General features: G+C 42.4%; 1 protein-coding gene across 1 annotated transcript in view; it reads right to left on the reverse strand.

The window, feature by feature from the left end:
• Positions 1–21,748, reverse strand: part of stard9 (StAR-related lipid transfer (START) domain containing 9) — a gene marked incomplete at its 3' end in the record, with an annotated part of 32,725 nt that continues 10,977 nt past the window's right edge. Inside the window, exons 4-22 of the mRNA XM_083924202.1 lie at positions 13,210–13,326; positions 12,970–13,002; positions 12,826–12,884; positions 11,826–11,938; positions 9,422–9,564; positions 9,177–9,244; positions 8,889–8,986; positions 8,489–8,692; positions 7,805–7,902; positions 7,638–7,715; positions 7,253–7,330; positions 6,352–6,531; positions 5,291–5,342; positions 4,782–4,907; positions 3,703–3,785; positions 3,392–3,453; positions 2,720–2,913; positions 2,096–2,576; positions 1–1,915 (exon numbers count right to left, since the gene is read on the reverse strand). Of these exons, the coding sequence (XP_083780328.1) occupies positions 1–1,915; positions 2,096–2,576; positions 2,720–2,913; positions 3,392–3,453; positions 3,703–3,785; positions 4,782–4,907; positions 5,291–5,342; positions 6,352–6,531; positions 7,253–7,330; positions 7,638–7,715; positions 7,805–7,902; positions 8,489–8,692; positions 8,889–8,986; positions 9,177–9,244; positions 9,422–9,564; positions 11,826–11,938; positions 12,826–12,884; positions 12,970–13,002; positions 13,210–13,326 (4,182 nt within the window). The remainder of the gene's footprint in view (positions 1,916–2,095; positions 2,577–2,719; positions 2,914–3,391; positions 3,454–3,702; positions 3,786–4,781; positions 4,908–5,290; positions 5,343–6,351; positions 6,532–7,252; positions 7,331–7,637; positions 7,716–7,804; positions 7,903–8,488; positions 8,693–8,888; positions 8,987–9,176; positions 9,245–9,421; positions 9,565–11,825; positions 11,939–12,825; positions 12,885–12,969; positions 13,003–13,209; positions 13,327–21,748) is intronic.

Genomic DNA, 21,748 nt, shown 5'->3' on the forward strand with positions numbered 1-21,748 from the left:
GTTCGATACATGACCTTGGTTAGTAGGACTTGTAGATAAATGCGTTACTGATTGAGAAACTGACTTACACATTTCTGTGTCAGAGGACAACGTAGTGACAGCGGCCACTGTGTCAGATACATCTGTGCACACCTGAAGCGATTCTACTTGTTTAGTGCAGTGGAGCTCTGTGGGTGTCACACGAGTGGTTTGATCTAAGGTGGGTGAGGAGGCTGGACTTTTGATGCTGCTGTCTGGAGTATCTATAACTGCCTTATCTACATTTTGTACTTGTCCCTCTGATTGCTCGACACATCCTACCTCCTTCTGGGCTTCATCTGATGATGTTAGAACCTGGGAGTCTTGAAAATCTAATGTTTCGGATGTGTCAAGGCCGCGTTCCTGCACCCTTATATTTACACCCTCAGTGCTGGTGGATGTTGAGCTACAGCTTCTAGATTCGCTCAGACAATCTGAGAGGTTGCTGCTGCTGCTGCCGCCGCTCTCTAACCCTCTGAACATCATTTTTCTTTGGAAAGGCAGAGAATCCCTGTGAATCCTGGGACTGTCTGCTGCGTCAGTGGAGGACCAGGCATCGGTGAGTGCCAGCATGTTTTCTGGCTCCCTCACACTGCAGCTGCTCAGGGAGCGTGGGCTGATGGTCAAAGTAGTCTGCATGTTCCCAAAGTCCTCAATCAATTTGTGTACAGTGTCTTTGCCTCTGGAATCTGCTAATGAGTTGAGGGAAGGAGGCTTCCTTGTTGCACCGCTGGGTCTTGATTTTGGGCAGCATTGCTGGCTCCAATACGCTTCTGCTGGGATAATCTGAGGTTTCTGACGTTCGTCCCGGTCTAAACTGATCTCAGCTGCTTTATTGTGTCGCGCTGGTGGATGGGGGCAATCTGTCACCAGGGAATAAGCTGGCACCACTGTTTGGCTAAGTTTCACCACTGTTGAGTATTTCCCACTGCTCTCCATTGCCAATGAATCTTTTGACATCTGACTGTCTTCGCTCTCTGCTTCACTCTGAGCTGCTTCCTCCTGTCTCAGCTGTTCTGCTAGGGCTGTCACATAAGCAGAGGACAGCGAATCAAGCGAGAAAAGGCTGTCACAGTCTGACGTTCCTTCATCTCTGTCTTCTTGCTCTTCCTCCCATCCCATCAATTCCTGCTGACTGTCGACCCATCTGCTGGTCTTACTCATCATTAGAGCATCGGTACTATGCCACCGCCTCGGTTTAGTGTGCTCAAAAAGAGTCTTCTGGTCAAGCTGCTCACACGAGACTGACGTTTTAACAGCAAATTTGCTTAGGCTCATCTTTGTATCTTTAAGGCTCCGGTCTCTTCTTTGTCTCCAGTGAATTTTGCTTGCTATCCTCCCCAGAGGTTTGGGGCCTCGTCCTCCATTCACACACGATGGTGGTTTCCTAAACACTTTAGAGAAAGCCGTTTTTAACCTGGGCCCAACAGAGCGAGAAAAAGTCTTCCTGATGGTTTCCAGTTTGTTGTTACCTGCATGAGGTGGAGTTATCTCATTCATGCATGGCACAACCTGAGAACTAGTTTTGCATGTTGTGTGTCCTTGTGTATTTTCTTTGCTGACTGGCTGCAAAGTAGTTCCAAGTGGTGACTTCAGAGTAACCGCTGAGTTCTGATCCGATCTGTTCTTAAAGGACAAGTCTCGGTTTGGCAGCAGAGGTTTTCTTTCTGGTCGTTCTCTGCATGGCAGAGCTTGGTGCTCTTCTTTGGCGGTTTGTCTGATGTTTTCAGAGGAGCTTATTCTACTCCTGCAGGCTTGACTTTGTCCTGATGACATTGTACCGGAACAACTCTGGGTTCTTTCCCTAGGAAGACATTCATCCGAAACCCATTTCCTGCTGCAGATGGAGTCAGAATCTGACATCAGTTCTGTGGATCTGTTTCTCTTGAGGAAGTGTCTGCCAAGGAGAGAAAAAGACTAATTTAAGATCTAAATTTATATCTAGGTGGTACAAGCAAACACAAAACAGAAGGATAAAAATGAAGTACTGAAACATTTTGTACTGCGTTAGCTTGTTAGTTAAGCAAAGAAGTTCCATGCAATGAACTCTATAAGTTTTACGACTCTATGTGCTTACCTGAAGATAGGGGTGTTCTGTGGGTAGAGCCGGGACAGAAGATCTGCAGAGAACGAGTGTCTCCGAGAAACAAATGGTCTTCCTCTGAGCTTTGTTGGAGATCCCATCTCAGGAGACTCTGGGTTGTCTGGTCCAGGAGGCAGGGCCCTTTCCAGCCGCTGTAATTCCCTCTTAGCTTCCAAAAGATGCTGCTTGCGGGCGATTCTCTCCAGCTGGTAGTGCAACTTTTTCCGACGGATGCGGCTCTCAGCACGGCAAAGTGCGTGATGCTTTAGTAGCTCTTCCTGCACCGCCTTCTTCCTGGCCCTTACCACCTGGGACAGACGGTCAAATACCTGACCTTCCTGATCCTCCGACACCTCACATGTGACTCGCTCCAGGACGGGTACAGGGATAAGGTCCGTTTGAACCCCAGACTCATTGGATATTCTCAGCTCTACAGTAGTTAGGTGCTGTTTTTGCTGAAAAATCCACTGCCGGACTGTTGGTTAAAGATTTACAGAAGGGAATCATAAGGGGTTGATATCTTAACAGATTTCTGCATGAGCAATAACATTGTGTGTTTGTGTGTGTGTGTGTGTGTGTGTGTGTGTGTGTGTGTGTGTGTGTGTGAAGTCGGCTTACTCTCATTGTGCTCCTGTCGGAGATGGGCCTGCTCCCTCTCTAGCTCCCTCTCAGCCCGTCTCTGTTCAGCCTGAATCTCCTGTCGCAAACTCTCCACGTAGCGCTGCTGTTCTTCCACACACTGCCTAACAGTAGGCTCCTCACTGGGGGAGAGACAGGCACCCAGCTGGCCTTTGAGCTTCACTTCTTTGACACTGTAAAACAGACGCATACATCCAGGGCAAAATACAAAGAAGGAGACTATGATGAGAAAAAAGCAGAAAGACACCCAGAAAAAAGTCAAAGAAGTATTTTCACCTCACCTAGGTACAAAATCATGTCTAAAATGTAGTAGTTTGGTGGTGGCAGGTTTAAAGTAAACGCTTCTGTTTGTGGTTTTCATTTCAGAGGCTCAGCAGTAACCCAGCAACGGCTGAGCCCGTTCTGTAAACAGCGAACTGGGATTGTTCAGGACGGTGGGGGCTGATGGAAACACATGCGATCTCCACCAACTGACACACAAATGGAGCACTGTCCTATTTCTACATGTACAACACATGTACATCTTATCAATTATGTAATGTACTCTGCATGCTGGCAGAGTTGGCTCTCTGTGTATCACACACATACAGCATACACAGAGTGATGAATATTGTATTATTCTGTGAATTTCTTTTTGGAGACAGTATTTACCTGTGGTCAGGAGTCAAGGGGCAAAGGTCAATGTAGGTGCACGTCATACCACCTTCACTGGCCTGGGAACAGTAAAGAAAAGATCAACTTGAATATTTACCAGAAATAGGAAAAAATAAACAATCACAGCTATTATCAGAACAAACTGTATACTGTATTTTGCAAGAAAACTATCTGAAACAATTTTGTGCATCACTAGCATCACTGTATATCGACCACAGCAACTCATTAATATGCTCATTATCAATATCATCACGGCTGCCATCACAACCGACAGCATCCTTTTCATTTCTTAGCTGAGCAGCACCCACCCGTCTGCGTTCCCGGAGGACAGCTGCCTCCGCTGGGTGGTTGAAGCGGAACTTATGCACTCCTCCCAAGGTGATCACCATCCCTAGAGACAGAGAGGCATATCCTTCATCACAAGCTGTGCTCAGCCTGTAGCAGTGTGTTGATGTAAGCTGAGGACAGTGGGTTCATGTGCTGCAGTGTATCAGTGGTGCAGGGTGTATGAGAGTGTGTGTCTATATGTTTGCCCTTTGGAAAGAATCTGTCCACCTTTCAGTGTGCGTGCATATATAATTGTACATTAACCCACATATGTAATCAAATCTTATCTGCTCAGCATGAGTATATAATTGTATATTAACCTATATATGATATCCAGCATAGTGCAACAATCACATGACAGGCCTCGATGCTTAGTGTGAAGTGCTGATTAGGTCTGATTTTAGGCATCACTGAATGTTTATGTATATTATGACAGCATTACCTCTGCTAAAAGGATATTTTTCTATCTACTATTCTTCATTTTTTTTAACAACAAATAATGCTTACAGCATGCAGTTCTGGTAGTACTTATGTTTAGCAATAATTCTGCTATAAGTAATAATTAATGTACAGTCATTAGTTACCTCTCTGCGTGATAGTTTGCAATGTCAGTGGCAAACTACTACCACTGCCATGCACTAAAAATGAAACGCGTCACTTTGAACAGAAACCTGGGACTTATTATTACTTGAATTACTTATGGGACTTAATATTTACTTAGTATGGGTATTATTAATACACCATTAGTGCCTTAGTAATACAATAACAAGTGCTAATAAACAAGTGTCGACAACAGAACTGAAATCTTTTGGATCAGTGATGTACCTAAGCTAAGCTTCTAAAGGCATTGAAGTGACAATAGCTTTCTCAGGATATTATTATAAGAATTTGAATCAGTCAAATAAAAGTGATAAGCAAGTTGCCTGCCTGCATATCCACGAGACACAGAGCAGATATTAAAAATATGCTACAACTTTCTTTTCGCTGTACGCTTTGACTACAAAATATCCAATATGTGTAAAAAATGCAGTGGGAAGAAGACAGTGTGAATAAAGCTGACCTTGAGCCAGTCTATTGGGCTCAGTGACCTCTCTGTCGTTGAGTAGGCAGACGCAGCCCGGCAGCGGTCTCAATGTTACTACCCCTCCATGGTTTTCAATCTCGCAGCTGGAACTGCCCTGCAGAACTACAGACACAATGCAGAAGAAAAACACAACCGCACAAACCGATTTAGAAAGCTGTATCAATGCAGCTACTGTACTGCTAAAAGCATTCAACACTCAATGCAGCATTTTATGAAAAGTGAAAAGTCCATTTTAGGATTTATACTGATTTGTTATGCATTCTCTTGTATATTCTGCCATGTTTCATGTTTTATATTCTGCTTGTTTTGTCTAAAGATGCCAGTCTGCTGCATGTCTACTCTGCGATAATGCATCGTTGTAAGATGCTTTGAAGACTCTCGTAATGTACGACGGTTGAAAAAAAAAAAAAATCTTATTACACAGTCTGAAAAGGAATATTTGCAGCTGGATGACGAAACATGAAGACCAACTGAATAAACAATACCTATTTGTGGTTCTTCAAACTGTTCCTGAGGTCCTATGTGGGTCACTCCTTCCTGTAAGAAAATAAATGTGTAATCATGGCAGCTTTATCTAAAATGAACATAAACAAAAACATCAAAAGACCTACTGTGCATTCTGGACTAGCGCTCATTATGCCCAAAACAAAAGCAACAGTGGATATAATGACAAAAAATGTTCAAAGTGATTCTGAGAACTATTGTCCTTTCACTTCTGATCTTCCACTTAGCTGACAGAAAAAAATATATAATTTGTTTACTTTGAAGTCTTATCTAAAGGGATTAAAGGCTTTATTATATGGTGTCAAGACCACATGTGTTCCCAGGTGGCCTCAGCTCTTCACAGGCAGGAAACAGTGTAATTGTCAGGCCTGAGGGTATGCTTGTCATTGTCAGAATCAGGACAGCTTAATCTCCCCTGAGTCCTAGCCTCAGAACTAAGAGCCTCTTATCCAATCGAGCTTTATGCATTGCGGAAGACACACGCACACATATGCACACACACACACACACACATATAAAGACACACGCACACACACACACAAAGATGGGAGATCGACAGGACAGTTGGAGGGTAGGGTGAAAAGAAAAGACAGTAGAAACGCACCTTTTCTTAAGAGTGTTTGTAGCAGAACAGAGAGAAATAGTGTGAGGAGGAGGGGGAAGAATCTAACAGGAAAGAAAAGATGGTTTTAGTCGAGACTACTGAAAAACCATGAACTTGAGAATTGAAGACAAGTAGAGAAAATGCAAAGAAAATATTTTTGCAATAGTTTGCATCATGTTGTTCAAATAAGCGCTTTGTCTCTGGGGACAAAAAGAAACGTACAAAGAAAAATGAAGGAGTGACAGTACACGCTTAGTACCGTCTAATACAACAATACAACTGCGCTACAATCATACCAGTCATTTTCTATACCTAACGTGCATTCTGATATTTACACTAAAAAAAAACCTGCACAAAATTAATAAAGAAAAGACCAGAATAAAGCATCAATACTATCTATGGACACAACACATCTATCTGCCTTTTTAATCATCGTACCCTGAGGTGATAGAAGACGACCCCGGTGCTGAGAACATCTCCATCGAGAGTAACCAGGTGTGGTTGGAGGGAGTTGATGAGGAATCCGGCCCGGTCTCGGTTGATGTCCACACTGTACTGCTCCAGCAGTTCCTTCTTGTCCCTCCAGCTCTCCGACCAGTCCTTCGTCAGCTGCTCCACCTGGCGAGAAGACATGGAGGAAGACGATGAAAGAATGCAATTAAGAGAAATGGGTTGAAACCAGAGTGGAAAATACTTGTGGTCAGTGAGTTAATGCATAATGCTGACGCTAAATGATACCAACAGCAGCCACTTCTAATGCTTCTGCTGCAACTACTAACAAAGACGTGTGTTTCATAGTATATTTGTACAAGTTTCAATACCAATGATTCCCTTACAAGTTTCAAAGTCAGAAGAAAAAACATGTTACAATGTGTCAAAGATATGTACTTATTCAACCACACAGCTTTTCCGATATCCACTGCTGAGACGTCTGCTGCCATCTCAATACAACAGAGGTGAATGAGATCTTGTTTACAGAGCTCAATACATTGAAACAATGTCCTAGTTACCCAGAATACTCTACAGACCTCCCTGAAAGATTCTATTAAGAAAGATCCTCATTAAGTCAGAAGACAACAGATGTACAAATACATCTGCATAATATATTTCTGTCTTTTCTAAAACCCTGTTGACTATAATTTATAATTCAAGACGTGTCAGTTTGAATAATGTTTGTCCATAAAATTCGCATTTGTGATGTTGGACCCGTCAAAATGTCAGTGAGGTCAGACGGTCTGATAATATGTTACTGTATTTCTTTATAGTAAAATTAGTGTCACACTCGAGGACTACTGTACATGTCAGGCATACGTCAACATGTGTGTAAACCCCGTGTTACCTTCAGTTCGTTCTGTAGCACGATGTCAGAAAGGTTCCCATCCCTCTCGTCGCTCAGGGATGGACTGGGGTTTCGCTGCTGTCAGTCAAGAGGGTAAAGAATGATCAGTCAAAATACTGTGCCAAAGGAAAAATGCCACATGTTACAATGCAATTCAATCTTTACCACCCGGGGGATTAAAGCTCTCACAAAGACACGAAGCACTCACTGTATCTACTGCATTCACTGTATTAAGCCTTTGCTGCAAAAACATGTAATGTGGGAATCTCTTTTATTCCACGCCTTATAGCACAAAGAGGGTTTTTTGAGAGGAGGAGGCAAACCCCGTAGGGTGTATCCCTGCGAGAGTAAGTGCTATGCTCTAATGATAAAAAGGTCGCCATACCATTTCAAAGCTGAGCAGCATGCTCTTCAGCCTGTCAATCTCCTCCCTCAGCTCCCTGATCAGCCGAACGTGGGCGTCCTGCACACAAATCAAAGCGCACATTAACTTGCTGAACACATTTCGATCAAACATTAAGTCTTGGCATCACACTCCAAACAGCCACTGACCTCATTAACCCGAGGCTTGTTGACAATATTTCTGGCATGGGCAGCATAGCGCAGGGTGCTGAGGGTCTCGTTGTAACTGTTAGCGGAGGGCGAGACCGCTGCAACACAAACACAAACACACACAACAAAACATACAAGACACACACACACACACACACACACACACAAATAAGCACTTATTGCAGGCGCCATATCAGTGGATTTGCCGGTGTGGTCACATTACTTAAACCATTTTCCAAAGCATAACCATATTTTTTTATTTTATTTCAAACCTTCCAGCCATTCGATTACACACAAACAAAAACCTTGCAGACGTTTATCTTTTCGGACATTCAAGTTGCCTGTTCTGACACTGCAGCAGCTGTGATGAGCAAGATCCGTTTTGAAAAGTTCTCAATATTGGTGAGTTCAAGTGCTTGCAAGAAACTCTGTTACAGAGACTTAAGATTTTGTTGGAATTAAAAAATAAACTACCAAATTTACTTTATCACTTTCAATTATTCTCTTCCATGTTTGCCTTTAGGGTTTGATTTTGATAGAACGCAGCTCATGATCGCAACGCCTTTCAACTCTAAAATTTAAATGAAAGCTTATTTATGCACACGCAAGTTATGGTTAATGAACCAAAATGTGCAAAAATCACAACCATGGTCCTTTCACAATACGGACACCTGCACCACTTACTTGCAATCATGATGGTCTTGGAGTTACCACCCAGACTGTCTTTCAGCAGCCACGTTAGGACCGAGTCTCTGTATGGGATGAAGCAGTGCCTCCTCCCTCCTCCTCCAGACAGGGAGCTGCTGTGGCTTCCCATCGTGCTGCCGTCGCCCTCAGAGGCCATGCTGTTGATGCTCTGACAGCTGCTTGACATCTGAGAGTTCTGGGCTGTAGGGGCAGTGGGAAGAAGAGGTGCGCAGGTTAAGGGGTTTATGAAGAGAAGGGAATACTGTAAGTAAGGAAAAGCGGAAGGAAAAATAGTAATTTATAGAGCTCCATGCTGGATTTAATTCCAAATAGAAAACTTCTTTAGACATTATCACTTGAACTTGTATCTGAATCATAAAACAATGTCTTCATTTACCGAGAGCAGATATGACGATGCCCAGAGTGACCAGCGACTTATTGATGTTGGAGCCTTCTGTCAGTCTATCCCTGCAGTAGTGGGGGTCTGCTCGCTCACTGTTAGACACAACATAAACATAACATGAGGTTCACGTCGTTTGCAATGATAAAAGACACAAATTATTGAATAAAAAATTGTGGAACTGAGAATAAAGAAAAAATTCCAAGATCCACTAGGGGGCAGTTTAGTCAATGTCTTTGTTAACGTCTTTTGAGTCAAACACAACAGAAGGAAATAACAGTTTACCTTCCAGCCAAGTCCACCAGGTTAATCTTGCTGACAGTTTCTGAAGGAAGGTTATTCTCTAGGATTGCCTGTGAAGAAAAGTCAAGAGTAATCAGACTAGAACGATACATGATGCATGTACCAACTAAAAATAGCACAGAGCAATAACTGGCAAAAGTTATAAAGAGGATCATCAGCAGACCGACTCATTAATAGGTGCGTGTAGCTGTATATAAGCTGAACAGAGGGCTGAGAGAGATGATGACCTGTGTGTACTGGATGGTGAAGATGGCGTGAGATCTGCTGCTGGCATCGTGGTTGTGGGTCGCTGCGGTGATTCGGCTGGCGATGCCTTCCTCCAGAAGGTCCATGGCCTGCTTGCAGTCTGAGACCAGGTGCTGTGATAGGTCTGATTATAGAGAAACAAAAAATGCTGAGAAATCTAAAGCAAGTAAACCTAGAGTGGTTGGGTTTTTATATCAACCTCAAAAGGTTTTTTTAATTTACTGCCACAGTGAAAAGTACCGGTAATCGATGTGAAACTCCTGTAAGAGAACAGTACAGCTACATTGTTGTGTATCAAGATGTACATTATACAACCCTTTGGATTAAAATAATGTAACCTTGAAGAATATTCTAGAGATATTGAAAGGAATTAAGCTCAAAGATAAAAGAGGATATAGGTTTTATTTGTTTAAGATTATGGTTATGTATGGCTGCTATAGGAATAATTGGTAACAGAGATAGAAATGCGAAAAAGACTCAAACAGGAAATGTCTCATTAATAGCTGCTCCAGCTTGGTTCGTAATATTTTCCCACAGCATGAAAAGTCTGCAACAATGCTCTTCTTCCTAGGGTGAATCACTTAAGTGGGTGAAAAAGACATGCACACAGATTACCACAAAGTCTCATGGTGCAAAAACATGTTTCTTGTTCCTTGTTTCATACAAATATTTGAACTCCAACAGAATGACAGTAAAACACTGTTTGATAAAGAAGAAGTAAAAGCTGGGAGCCCTAAATGTGCTGTCTGTGTGTGTGTGTGTGTGTGTGTGTGTGTGTGTGTGTGTGTGTGTGTGTGTGTGTGTGTGTGTGTGTGTGTGTGTGTGTGTGTGCGCGAAGTGCTCTCCTTGGAACCACGAGGAAATGACTTCACTTCCTCTGGTCAACTGGGATTTCTCCTGATACTGACAATGAGTGGATGTGGGGCTTTTAACATAGAGACGCAAGCGGATGAGGAAGAAATAAAAGGAAAGGATGAGGAGACCCCGGGAGAAAGAGAGAGAGAAAGAAAGTAAGTAAGACAAGCTAAAAAGAGGAGTCTGGGTTAGAGCCAGGACGGACAATTCTGGGACAGATCAAAAGCTTAACAACAGAACAAAATTCCCCCGGTGACCACATACCGCAGTGACTTATAAACTAAACTTACAAGACACGAGCATTACTAAAAATACTGCAGACCACGTTACACATCCCAGCCCAGAATTTGAAAATGATGTGTCTGAGCGTGTAGAGACAGGAGATTTAAATTTTAACCTCCGCTCTCATCTTCTCTCTCTTAATGCAAAGTGTTTCTGACTGATTGTTTTGCTGCATGATCTACTGCCGAGTGTTTGTTTACATTTTACAAATAGACAGTGGATACCTTGTTAGAGCTCATCACAAGTGAAAGCACCTAATCTTTTAGACCATAAGCTTTAAATATACGTCATACTGTATGTCTGAGACTTAAAGTCGCTGCAAGATTATTCAAAAGAAAGTTCTTTCTGTGCACAGATGTTATCTTGTTTAAATCTTAGTTCAATTGTCCTAGAGCACTGTCACCTCACAGCGAGAGGGTTCCTGGTTCGAATCCGGGCTGGGACTTGTCTGTGTGGAGTTTGCATGTTCTCCCTGTGTCTGTTGTCTCCTGGTTCTCCGGCTTCCTCCCACGGTCCAAAGACATGCAGGTGTCCGGTTAATGGATGGCTCTAAATAACCCGTAGGTTTGTATTTGAGTGTGAATGGTTGTTTTTCTCTGTTTGTCTCTGTGTGCCCTGCGGTATACTGGCGTCCTCACCAGGGTGTACCCCGCCTTACGCCCTGGATCGGCTCCAGCCCCCCCCCGCGACCCCGATAGGGACAAGCGGTTGAAGATGAATGAATGAATAAATTGTCCTAGTGGGGTCATGAGAATTTGAAGCCTCTAGACCTCTAATTAAGTATTTAATCAGCGATACAGGAAAAGACAAAAAGCAGAAATTATCTGTTGTTGTTTAGTTTAGCATCTGGTGTAATCTCACTTCAAACTGTGGGCTCATGTTTGAATATTGAATTTGAATTCAGTTAATTTGTCTTTGAAACTACCCTTAGCTCTCTACCTTTTTACTGTATGTGCATGTAGATAGGTGTACATCTAAGTGTGTGTGTGTGTACTGTATATAGGATTGTCTCCCTGTATTTATCATCTGTTTTTCATTGCAAATATATTAGTTAAATTAAAATAAATTAAAAAACACTTGGTGTTGCAAAAGCTGAGAATCAGCATTTTTTTTTTTATCTTATTCTTGGTAGATTGGCAAAGCAAGGGTACCTTTTAAATTGAAACCCAGTTTAGCCCTGGGAGGTACAATATGTCTTTGCTGTCTACTGCTTTACAAACTACAGGTGCAGGTGCCCCGGACACTCACCTTGTACATAGGGTCCTTTCTCAGGGTGTTCTCTAACTCTCAGGGAGGCTCTCTTCTTCTGCTCTCCTCCTCTCAGCAGGTCTCGCACACGCTCGTTATAGATTTCCAGGAAGCTGCAGGGACAGAGGGATAATACAACTTCCTGTTATAAAGACACGCTCAATATGATGTCAATGATGATCATTTTAGTTCTTCTCGAAGTTCATCAACTGTATTTTCCAAAACATATCAGAAACAATTTTCAAAGTTGTATTCTCCGTAAGAATTGAGATACATTGTGTCTAGCGGCCTCTTTGGGGTTAGATGTAATGCAGATGAGCCCTTTCAGAGCCCTCCATCTCGTCACGTTCACGGTTTTTACTTTTGTTTCTCTTTTGTAAACTTCATTGACACATTCACCTCTCTACTTCCAGTCTGTCCCCTATATGTTACCCTCTTATATCTGCTGTCAACAGCGTCACTAACATGGCGGCCTATTAACATCTAGAGAGGGAATGTCGCCACAAGTGCTTTCATTAGTGGATCATATGATCATTCACCATTGTTTTGACTCACTCTTTCATAGATAGTCACGTAAAATACAATTAAATGGATACAAATCTTACGGAATACAACTTGAAGTTAACCTTTAAGTTGACAGGTCAAAGACTTAAAGGAGGGGGGTGACATAACACAGTGGACCCTGGATTTATATGAACCGGGTCGTGGTCATGGTTAATTGGTCTACGCTGTTACCCAGTCTACACTATGGATATTCTAATCTTCAAGTTGTAAAAAATACTTAATTTTTACTTGTGAATGAACAGCAGGGAGAACCGGTAAAGCATAATATCTGCTTTGTCAAATAAACATCGTGACAAGAAGATCCCTTTTGATTTGCATTGTCTTGCTTGCATCTCTGCAGCATAATTGTTCCTTAAGTACCTGTGCAACGTGTACTAATTTGCAGTTATTAAAAAGGGAAAAACAATCACACAGTCAGACATTATTTACACAGTACCTGATCTCCACTCTGCTTGAGTTTTGACCATCAGGAAATGTGTCAGACCTAAAGAGACCCTGCGAGGAAAGAAGAAAAGCAATTTACTGTAATACCGGACACACAAGTGGCTGATGGATCAGTGTGCTCAATCCGCTGACGTACCTGACAGATCCGAGGGATCAAGCCAATGGCGTCCTGGCATCATACAGAAGAGAACAAAACAAAAAGTGTACAGTATTATTTTGACAGTTGCCGAATATAATTGGTTCACAAATAACAGAATGTTCACATCTGCAGTGCAGCCAGCTTTAGGATTATACTCTGTGTAACAGTTTCGATGCCTAAAATGTGCCTAGTGAGTTTGCATATAATGCCATGCAGTGATTCCAGTGTCCTCCTCACCGGTGTTCCCATCATGGTGTATGTCTTTCCAGATCCCGTTTGGCCGTAAGCAAACAGACACACATTGTAGCCCTCTGAGGCTCCGGACAGCACCGACACACCCAGGTCCTGGAACACCTGAGGAACGTTAACACACACACACAAAAATTACAAATATACAAAGAAAGACTGACTAAGAAATGTCTATGAATAACTTGGATGGAGTCAAAAATGTCTAGATAATTAAGAAGCTGATTCAGGATAAAAATCCGTTCATGTTCATGTTTACATGTAAATGAGTACAACCGAAGGAGTTTCACTAAAAAAGTAGGTGTTCTCATGGACCGATGAGATGTTTACTGTGTAAGCTGACATCCTTGATCTCGATCACATTGTGTTTTTACTAAGTGTAGACTTACACCAAGGTTTCACAATCACAATGCTGTGGCACCAGGCCAGTGGTGGGGAGGTAATGTTTCCTCCTGCTGAGGTGTTTGGGTAAGGAGCAGGGAGGTCAGTTAATACTCTGGGTAAACAACTTTTTGCAGAATGTGTATGTGAGAGAATCAAATGTAAGGGTAAAAAGTCTGAAAAAAGCGACTGGGTCAGGAAAATAAACCCTGCTTAAAAGTGCGGTTGTGAGACGGGGGGATCCGGGAGAGTCCCACTCAAAACAATCAACTGAGGCCTCTTGTTTTCCTTCTCAAGAGATGAAGTCTGGAGATTATTAGCATGAGGCCAAATCACAACCACTATTTGTATGAGGAGTCTGGTGGTGGACACTGTATGAAATTTGTGTTTTCATATGTTTTATGTTTGCAGTAAGGGATAGGTTGTAATCAGGGCAAAGCAACACATCACCTTTGGTAAAAAGCATTGTTGTCGTCAGCACGCCTGCGTAGTGTCGTCATATCAGCGACATCAAAAGCAAAAGAATGAAAATCAACAGAGGTTAAATGTGCTCTGCAGATTGAAATATTGTTCAAACATCTTACTAGAGGAAGTATTTGTGTACAGAGGGAGGAGGGAAATGAAAAATCCATTCATCACTGTCACAGTAACCATGCGCCATCATCGACAACAACTCATGATGGTCATCACGTATTCACTGCTACTGACTCACAGTCATACACATGTCAAATTAGTCTTGTAATAGAATGTGCTGAATAATTAAAGTGCGGCATGATTTAATCCAATTTACTTATATACCAACAACAAAACAAGAGTGAGATTTACATCCTGGGGTACACACTTGTCTGTTTCTTAGGTACGTCCATCTTAAACTAATGCAGTCAAACAGTCCTGCAATAAATGGCAGCCTACATGAAGGTTGTCATGTTCAGTTTTTGCTGAAACTGCTTTAGAGGAGTGTTGATTTGAACTTTATGATAATTTTGGAGGCTGCCGTTTGGGGTGCTGTTGATTAATCTGCTCAGCTCTTTATCTGGCACCATCATCATCATCACACTTACAGTGGCTGACATAACTGGCGTCAGGGGATAAATATGGACCTTTTTTTACTTTCAGAGCTTACAAACAGCCAACCAGCAAACCTGTATGTCCTTGGCTTCACAGAGGCTTAGAATTTCCAGATACTTATCTTTATAGTGTCAAATAAATTTGCATTGTGATAAGAACTGATAAAGAAACACCTTGCTACGCAGGATGCATTGTGAATGGTGAGCAATGTGGGTGTTTTCCACTTTATATAATGAATTATAGGTCAGAGCAGTGCCTAAAGGCCCCGATTGTCATTGTTTTCAATGAGAGTGAAGCGTTTTCTCCGCTTTTTGCATTGCTAGGTTTGCATTTTAGTGCCCTGGATGCCTCAAGTTGAGAAAAGTTCAACACAGAGCAAGGTCATTTAGCTTCACAGCAAATCAACTGCCGAGGACAGGTGATTCGATGGACGTCTTGTAGCAAGAATAACAATAAAAACGCAGCTGGAGACACTGTCTGATAAGGGCATCTTTAACAAAAAAGGCAGTGTGTCATGCCTCACATTTTCAACCTGCAAAACACACTCCCTATGATTTTGGGAAAAATTATCAATTTTCTCTATTGTTATCGTTCCTTTGTTCATTACTGATAAGCAAAAAGAAACTTCATCAGAACGAGTGTGTTCCCAAAAGTAATCCCAAAATCTCTGTCCAAAGGCAACACGTGCACAGGGGGGGCAGCAACCTGATCTAGACCAGACCTGAGACACAGCACATTCCCCCCTCCAGAATCATAACACACCTTGGGGATCAGTGAGGGGTCCACTCCCCTGGACCCTGCGCTCAGGCCTGGACCACAGATACTGGTGGGTAAGTACACAGAGGAGAGAGGGAGGAATGCTCTCAAAGCTTCCACGACCTCCACGGATCAAACACAGGAATCATTTCAACAAACCTCCCATGTGTGTGAAGACCAACCACTGTCAGGAGAAGCGAGAACCTGGAGCTAAGCCTGTGTATACTCTGGGCTTACGAAGCGGTGGGAATAGGTTTAGGTTGGATGTGGTTGAAAGCTCTTGTGAAAGGCCCCGGCCTTGTGAAAGCAACCTGAAAGGATTCAATGTTCATCCGGCTGTTCTTAGGAGTGTGTGAATTCGTGTGTGTTAATATTCAACAGCCTTAATATTTCTCTGATAAAAGTCAAATGTGACACTGGCACAGTGGAGTGAAGCTCACACACAGAGATCAATGTCCTATCTAACCACAATTTGATAAAGCAAAAACCAGTGTATAAATAAACACCCATGGTTAGGACAGAGACTTTTTAAAACTCTATCAGCATTATGCAACATTATGTTTTGGGTTACTTTGCTTTCAAAAGTCACAGAATATGCATTTGAAACACCACTTTATCCATTCTAGGGCTACAACTATTATTTTAAGTATTGAATAATCTGCCCATTATCAATCGATTAATCAACTAATGCAAGATGTCAAAGAACAATGGTAGAGTTGTCAGTTGTCAGTTGGTAGAGCGAATCGGCCAATGTCCGAAGGGTTGGCGGTTCGATCCCCGCCCTGCCCTACTTGTGTCATGGTCGTTGTGTCCTTGGGCAAGACACTTCACCCACCTTGCCTCGTGTGAACGTGTATGACTGCCGTATGTTTGAGGAGGTGGTCGGAGCGGCCGTGGGCGCTGATTAGCAGCTACGCTTCAGTCAGCCAGGGCAGCTGTGACTACTGCGTAGTTCACCACCCCCATGTATGTCTGTGTGAATGAATGGAATCTGGACTCTGTAAAGCGCCTTGAGCACTGAGAAAGGCGCTTTATAAATCAAAGCCATAATAATAAAAATCCATACCAATACATTTTCTATTGATCAACCAATGAAATTATCGAATAATACCATTGACAGACCATAAAAGAACAACTATGTCGGCCAAATTTTGACTGAATTACGCTTTGAATTATTCATTTAAAAGAAAAATTAACAAGATGTTTGATAATAAAGTCGTGTCAGTTTACAGACTAAGCTATTTATCAAAAGATAGCGACACAGATAAATCAATGAAGAAAATAAGTGTCTGCTGCAGCCCTAAACCCAACAAACACATTCTTCATTTTAAAGTATTACCCTGTAGCCTGGCCAACCATCTGCACACAACAGCCACGTGTAACTAGTAAAAGTGCTGCCACAGCGGCTGTCTGACTCAATGACCTTATAAATCACCCAACAGGCACTGAGGTAGAGACATCTTGCACATCATTATTCCCAGGTATGGAATCCATTTTGACACTTTTAGCACTAACTAGGGCTGCAACGACAAACAAGAATTTTTCCTTGTGCATTATTCTGCAGACTATTTCAATCATTAATCAATTAATCATTTACATAATGAAGGAAAGCATGAGGAACCATTCACCGGACACAGAAAAGGTTTGGTCTTTCTGCTTGAAATGTGACTTGAGGTGATAAATGAATTGTCAAAATGGTTGTTGATTTATTTTCTGCCAACTGATTCAGTGCTGAAGCAATTAGTCTAACAAACTAACTGCTGTTACAATTATGTTCCCGGGGGACATTTGTGACAGAAATTCAATCAATATTCTGTAAATAAACATGGACAGTGAAAAACAAAGATGAATCTATTTTCCTGACTTAAATATTATGTTAATGTTAAATTTAAAAAAAGAGATAATTCAAACAGTGAGTTCCTTTTGTAACTGTTGCCAAAGAAATAGAAATGTGACAAAAGTGTGCAGCCCCCTGGAGTCCAGACCACCAAGTGTTGCCCCCTGCCTCTTTGCTGAATAGAGGCTTAAACATGAAGACAAAAAGCAGCGCCGCCCCTGTCTTGTCCTCGTCCTACTATTCAAAAACAGACACAGACACCCTCTCCTCCCTCAAACACACAGAATCAATACAGCTCTTGTTAAAGTTGACCCTCTTAAATTTACTCTGTGGGGGCTATGACAAGGCCGAGGGTCCCTCCAGGCTTAGCACAAAGAGCAGGAACTTCACTTCATCTGTGCGCTCAGTCTCTGAACTTGACTCTCTCTTTTTCCTCCCTGTACACTATCCCTTTTGTTTTCTCTGTTTCTGCCTCATTTAGCCAAAATGAAAAGTTTGGTTTTGTCAAAAGTCTGCAAAAAAAATGCTTTAAATGACCTCTGAACAAAACCACAAGAGGAAGCGTAAACTTATTTCAACCTCTTGGGAAAATTAAAGCGGTGTGCATTAGTTTGTCTAGACAGGCCATGTCAGACAACATTAAAACAATCCTGTTTGTCATCACTGTCACACAAAATTATATCAGAACATTGCAATTTTTTGTCATTTGTGCCTCTGGCTGCTTAAAAAGGACGACATGGCCCTCTGCTACAACCTACTTTCAAAGTTTTCCTGCAGCATTGGGAGGTATTTGAGGACGAACAAAGCAGTTGAGGCAAGCGGCAGGTTGCATTGTGGGAATGGAAATGTACTCCAGGATCTAATGAAGCAAGAGAAAAACAGCTTGGAGATAAAGTGACTGGGCAAGAGCCATAGTAAGAGTGCAAGCTGGTCGGTCGCCTCCAAAAAACACACAGGGGACAGACTAAACACGTCCATTAACAGGAAGGGGGTTGTCATCAGCAGGCCGCTGCACGTGCGTGTGTGTGTGTGCGTGTGCGTGTGTGCGTGTGTGCGCATGTGTTTGTCTGTGGTCGGTTAAGCCACTTGGAGGAAACGGCATCCACAACAAGGACAAAAGCCTCAGAGTTTGCTTTCCTCTGAAAACGTACACACAATCTAACAATGAAAGAGGAAAAGCAGAATATAGATTCATTCTTGTGCAGGAAATGCAGGTCAAATTCATCTGGTCAAAACATAGAGGAAGGAAGGAACAGTAAAACAAGGCTGTGGGGTTAGAAAAGGTGGCATAAGGGCTCCAGATCTCGCAGAAGGCATAGACAAGGAGGGTCCTCTTTGGCTTAAATGCATGACATATACTGCGGTGTATATATATGAAGTGCAGGTTATAATACAAAAGAGGCGATTTTTGCATAAGTCACCTACTTTCTACCATCTTAACCTCTCTCCAATACAAACCATATAATCAAGTAGAAGAGGTGAGGGAAGAGCATTCAGAGAAAAGAGGGGGACTTTATTGCATGTCACAGACTTATGCAATATTCACAGCATCTTTATATTTCGCTTTTTATCATCCAGCCATGCAGGGATGCCTTAGCGGAGATATTTGGCTGCATAGTTCTCTCATCTGCAAACCCCACCATCACAGCACACTCATATATCCAAATATAATGCATGCAGACTAACGCTAAGATCCACATTTGTGATGTCAGGAGATGGAAAGAGAGAGCTGGATAATGTACACACACGTTTGAATTATAATACAGCCACATGATATGCAGGACAACCACGTTTAAATAAAGCGGTGACAGACGGAGAGAGATGAGATCTTGTTAAATCCTACTTTGGCAACAGATCTTAAAAGGAAAGTTGAAATGTCACATGGTGTCTAAGTTGAAGCAGACCTCTCTGAGGAAAATGAGGTCTCCTGAAAAACAAAGAACCAGCTGGGTTTTATGCCAGAGATAAAAAACTTTGTACTACACACTTTTTATTCCCAAAGTGGCAGCCTAGTTGGTGGCCTGGTAACACAGGAAAAAAAAGTGGAGGAAGGCAGCGAAGTGGTTGAAAAACATCAGCAACATGTATGCGTAATGTGTGCGTGTGTGCGTGTGTGTGTGCGTGTGTGTGTGTGTGTGTGTGGTTGTGTAAGATGTCGTCAAGGGTGATGGCAAAAGGCCAGGCAAGCAAAGTGAAGCACTTCGCCACATTTAAAAACTTCAGCTTCTCATTGCTTTTGCCAGGTCTGACACAACCAAGAGGACCGAGATTCCTTTTCCCTCCACAACCACTCTCGCTGGAAGGACGTCTCTGAGCTCAACGCAAAGAACTGCAAGTGAAAAAAATAACGGAGATGCAACTTTCTCCTAAACAGTCAGTCAAAGAAGCAAAGCTATCAACTCCTGAAAAACAATTTCCCTCACTCTCCTCCATGTCCAAGACTGGACAGCTGCAGACAAGGCGAGGGCTGCGTGGTTCCCATCTGACGCTTTCCAACTAGGTTGCACAAACAGCTGGGCCTTGAGCAAAAGCCAAATGCTTTTGTTTAGACACACAATCAATGTCACTGGAGATCCTGACTTCCTGCAAAGAATCTAGGTTATAGAATCAGAGGTGAGGGAAGGAGAAATGTGTCGAGTGGACTACAGTGAGGGAGGGAAGACGCAGATTAGGAGACAGGGGAAGCTGTTTGGCTGGAGTTCAACAACGCTCTCGTTTGTCACACTTGGACAGAATTTGTAGGTCAAATTAGCATGGGAGGGCAGAGAGGCTGCAAGAGAGGGAGGAGGGAGAGACAGAGATGTGCAGGCCAAACAGATAGGCTGCTCTTCGTTACTCAGGCCTCCCTACACATGGGAATGTGGGAAAAAGAGGAACAGAGGACAGGAAAGTGAAAAAATTACAGAGTTTGGCAGTGGATTCTATTTCTCAGTATAAACTCTTGTTGTAACGGACACAGGGGCAAAGGCTGGACTTAAAACAAATAAACAAAACCATATCTGGAGAGAGTTTGGGGATTTGCCGCTCCTCCCCCAATCCTTGTTAAATGGGCCAGAACACTGTAGAGTGGAGATGTATGTCACACTCTTTATGGCAGGCTGGAAATTACTTCTCCAGCCGTCAGACTGATGGGAGCCTTGTGTGATATCCATAGGGTACAGTGGTACTGTATGTACATCCACCAGGGATTCAGCTGGTGCAATATTACTTAAGTCAGACATGAGTTTAACTACTATTCCTATACGATTGGAGATCATTTGAGTGTCTGAGTTAAGAGCCCACGCCCATCAGTTGGTCAAATAATATCAAAACTAAGGGGAAATTATTCGGAGAAAATGGGAAATGCAATGATAACATCAGATGTGACAATGTCAGGAGAATTAGGTCCAGACAAAGTTTCTCTTTTACACAAAAGGAGTGGACATAACTTGTTTTGCGCCTACGTAGAGTGTGCAGGAGAAAGGACATGACTGGTTACACGACACCGATGGAGTCTCTTGCTGTTCTTTGAGTTTGTCCGAAGGTTTGAGAGTTGATCCTTAACAACAGAAGTTTCCAAATCTTGTGTGTCTCCAGTGAAACATTTTTATGCCCATCTTTGTGTAAAATCCCCTTTCTTCACTGTCAGAGGTTTGTTTTATTCTGCTGTTGGTCTGCAGCATGATAGAAATGTCAAGATGCCAATTTTCTCTCTGTGAATACACCTGAGAATAAGTGGCTGTATTTGCACAAAGGCTCCCTCAGAGATTAAAGCGTAATTTTACCAGGGAGCTGGCAAGGTAAACTCAGTTTAATGCCCTGTCCTGTTGGTTATTTGCATTCTCACATACAGCCCTGCTGAGTAATTTGCAGTGCATATGTGGAAGGGATTAATGACGGGATACACATGCCAGATGTCCTTTAGTCAAGTATGTGCAGCATACCAAGCATGCATAGAAAATATAAACATGTTTAAAAATGCTCTACTGATTAGAAATTGTTGAAAACAATTTCAGGAGATGATTCTAGATCTGTAGCAAAAACTGATAGCTTTCTACCAATTTCTTCTAAAATCTCTTCACAAGTTTTTGTGATATTCTGCTAAGAGAAAAAACGGGAAAACCATAACAGCTATGATGACTCCAATAAGATGCCATATCTCTATAAAATCAACTGTAATCTAGGTAGTAATCATCAAAAGCTCCTATTTTGATACACTTTCAGTTTCTCCTGTTTCAACTCATCAGCTGCCTTCACTGACAGAAAGCAGGAAGTCCTTACATAAATCACAGGTGCCTTTTCTCCATATGGCGTAGATCTTGTTGTTGATTTCTTTGGTGACAGCATTTGTTTTTTTGGTGTCCTGTTTGTGGTTCATTCAAACCCAGCTGAACTGAACCGGACTGTGTTGAGGGGGAGCAAATGCACACGTGCGTGTGGAGGATTCTTCTCATAAACAGAGAAGCTATTCTCTCCCCAGTCTGCAGCACCACTGACACACAGACCTAG

Source organism: Echiichthys vipera (assembly GCF_963691815.1).
Source record: "Echiichthys vipera genome assembly, chromosome: 12".
NCBI lineage: Eukaryota > Metazoa > Chordata > Actinopteri > Perciformes > Trachinidae > Echiichthys > Echiichthys vipera.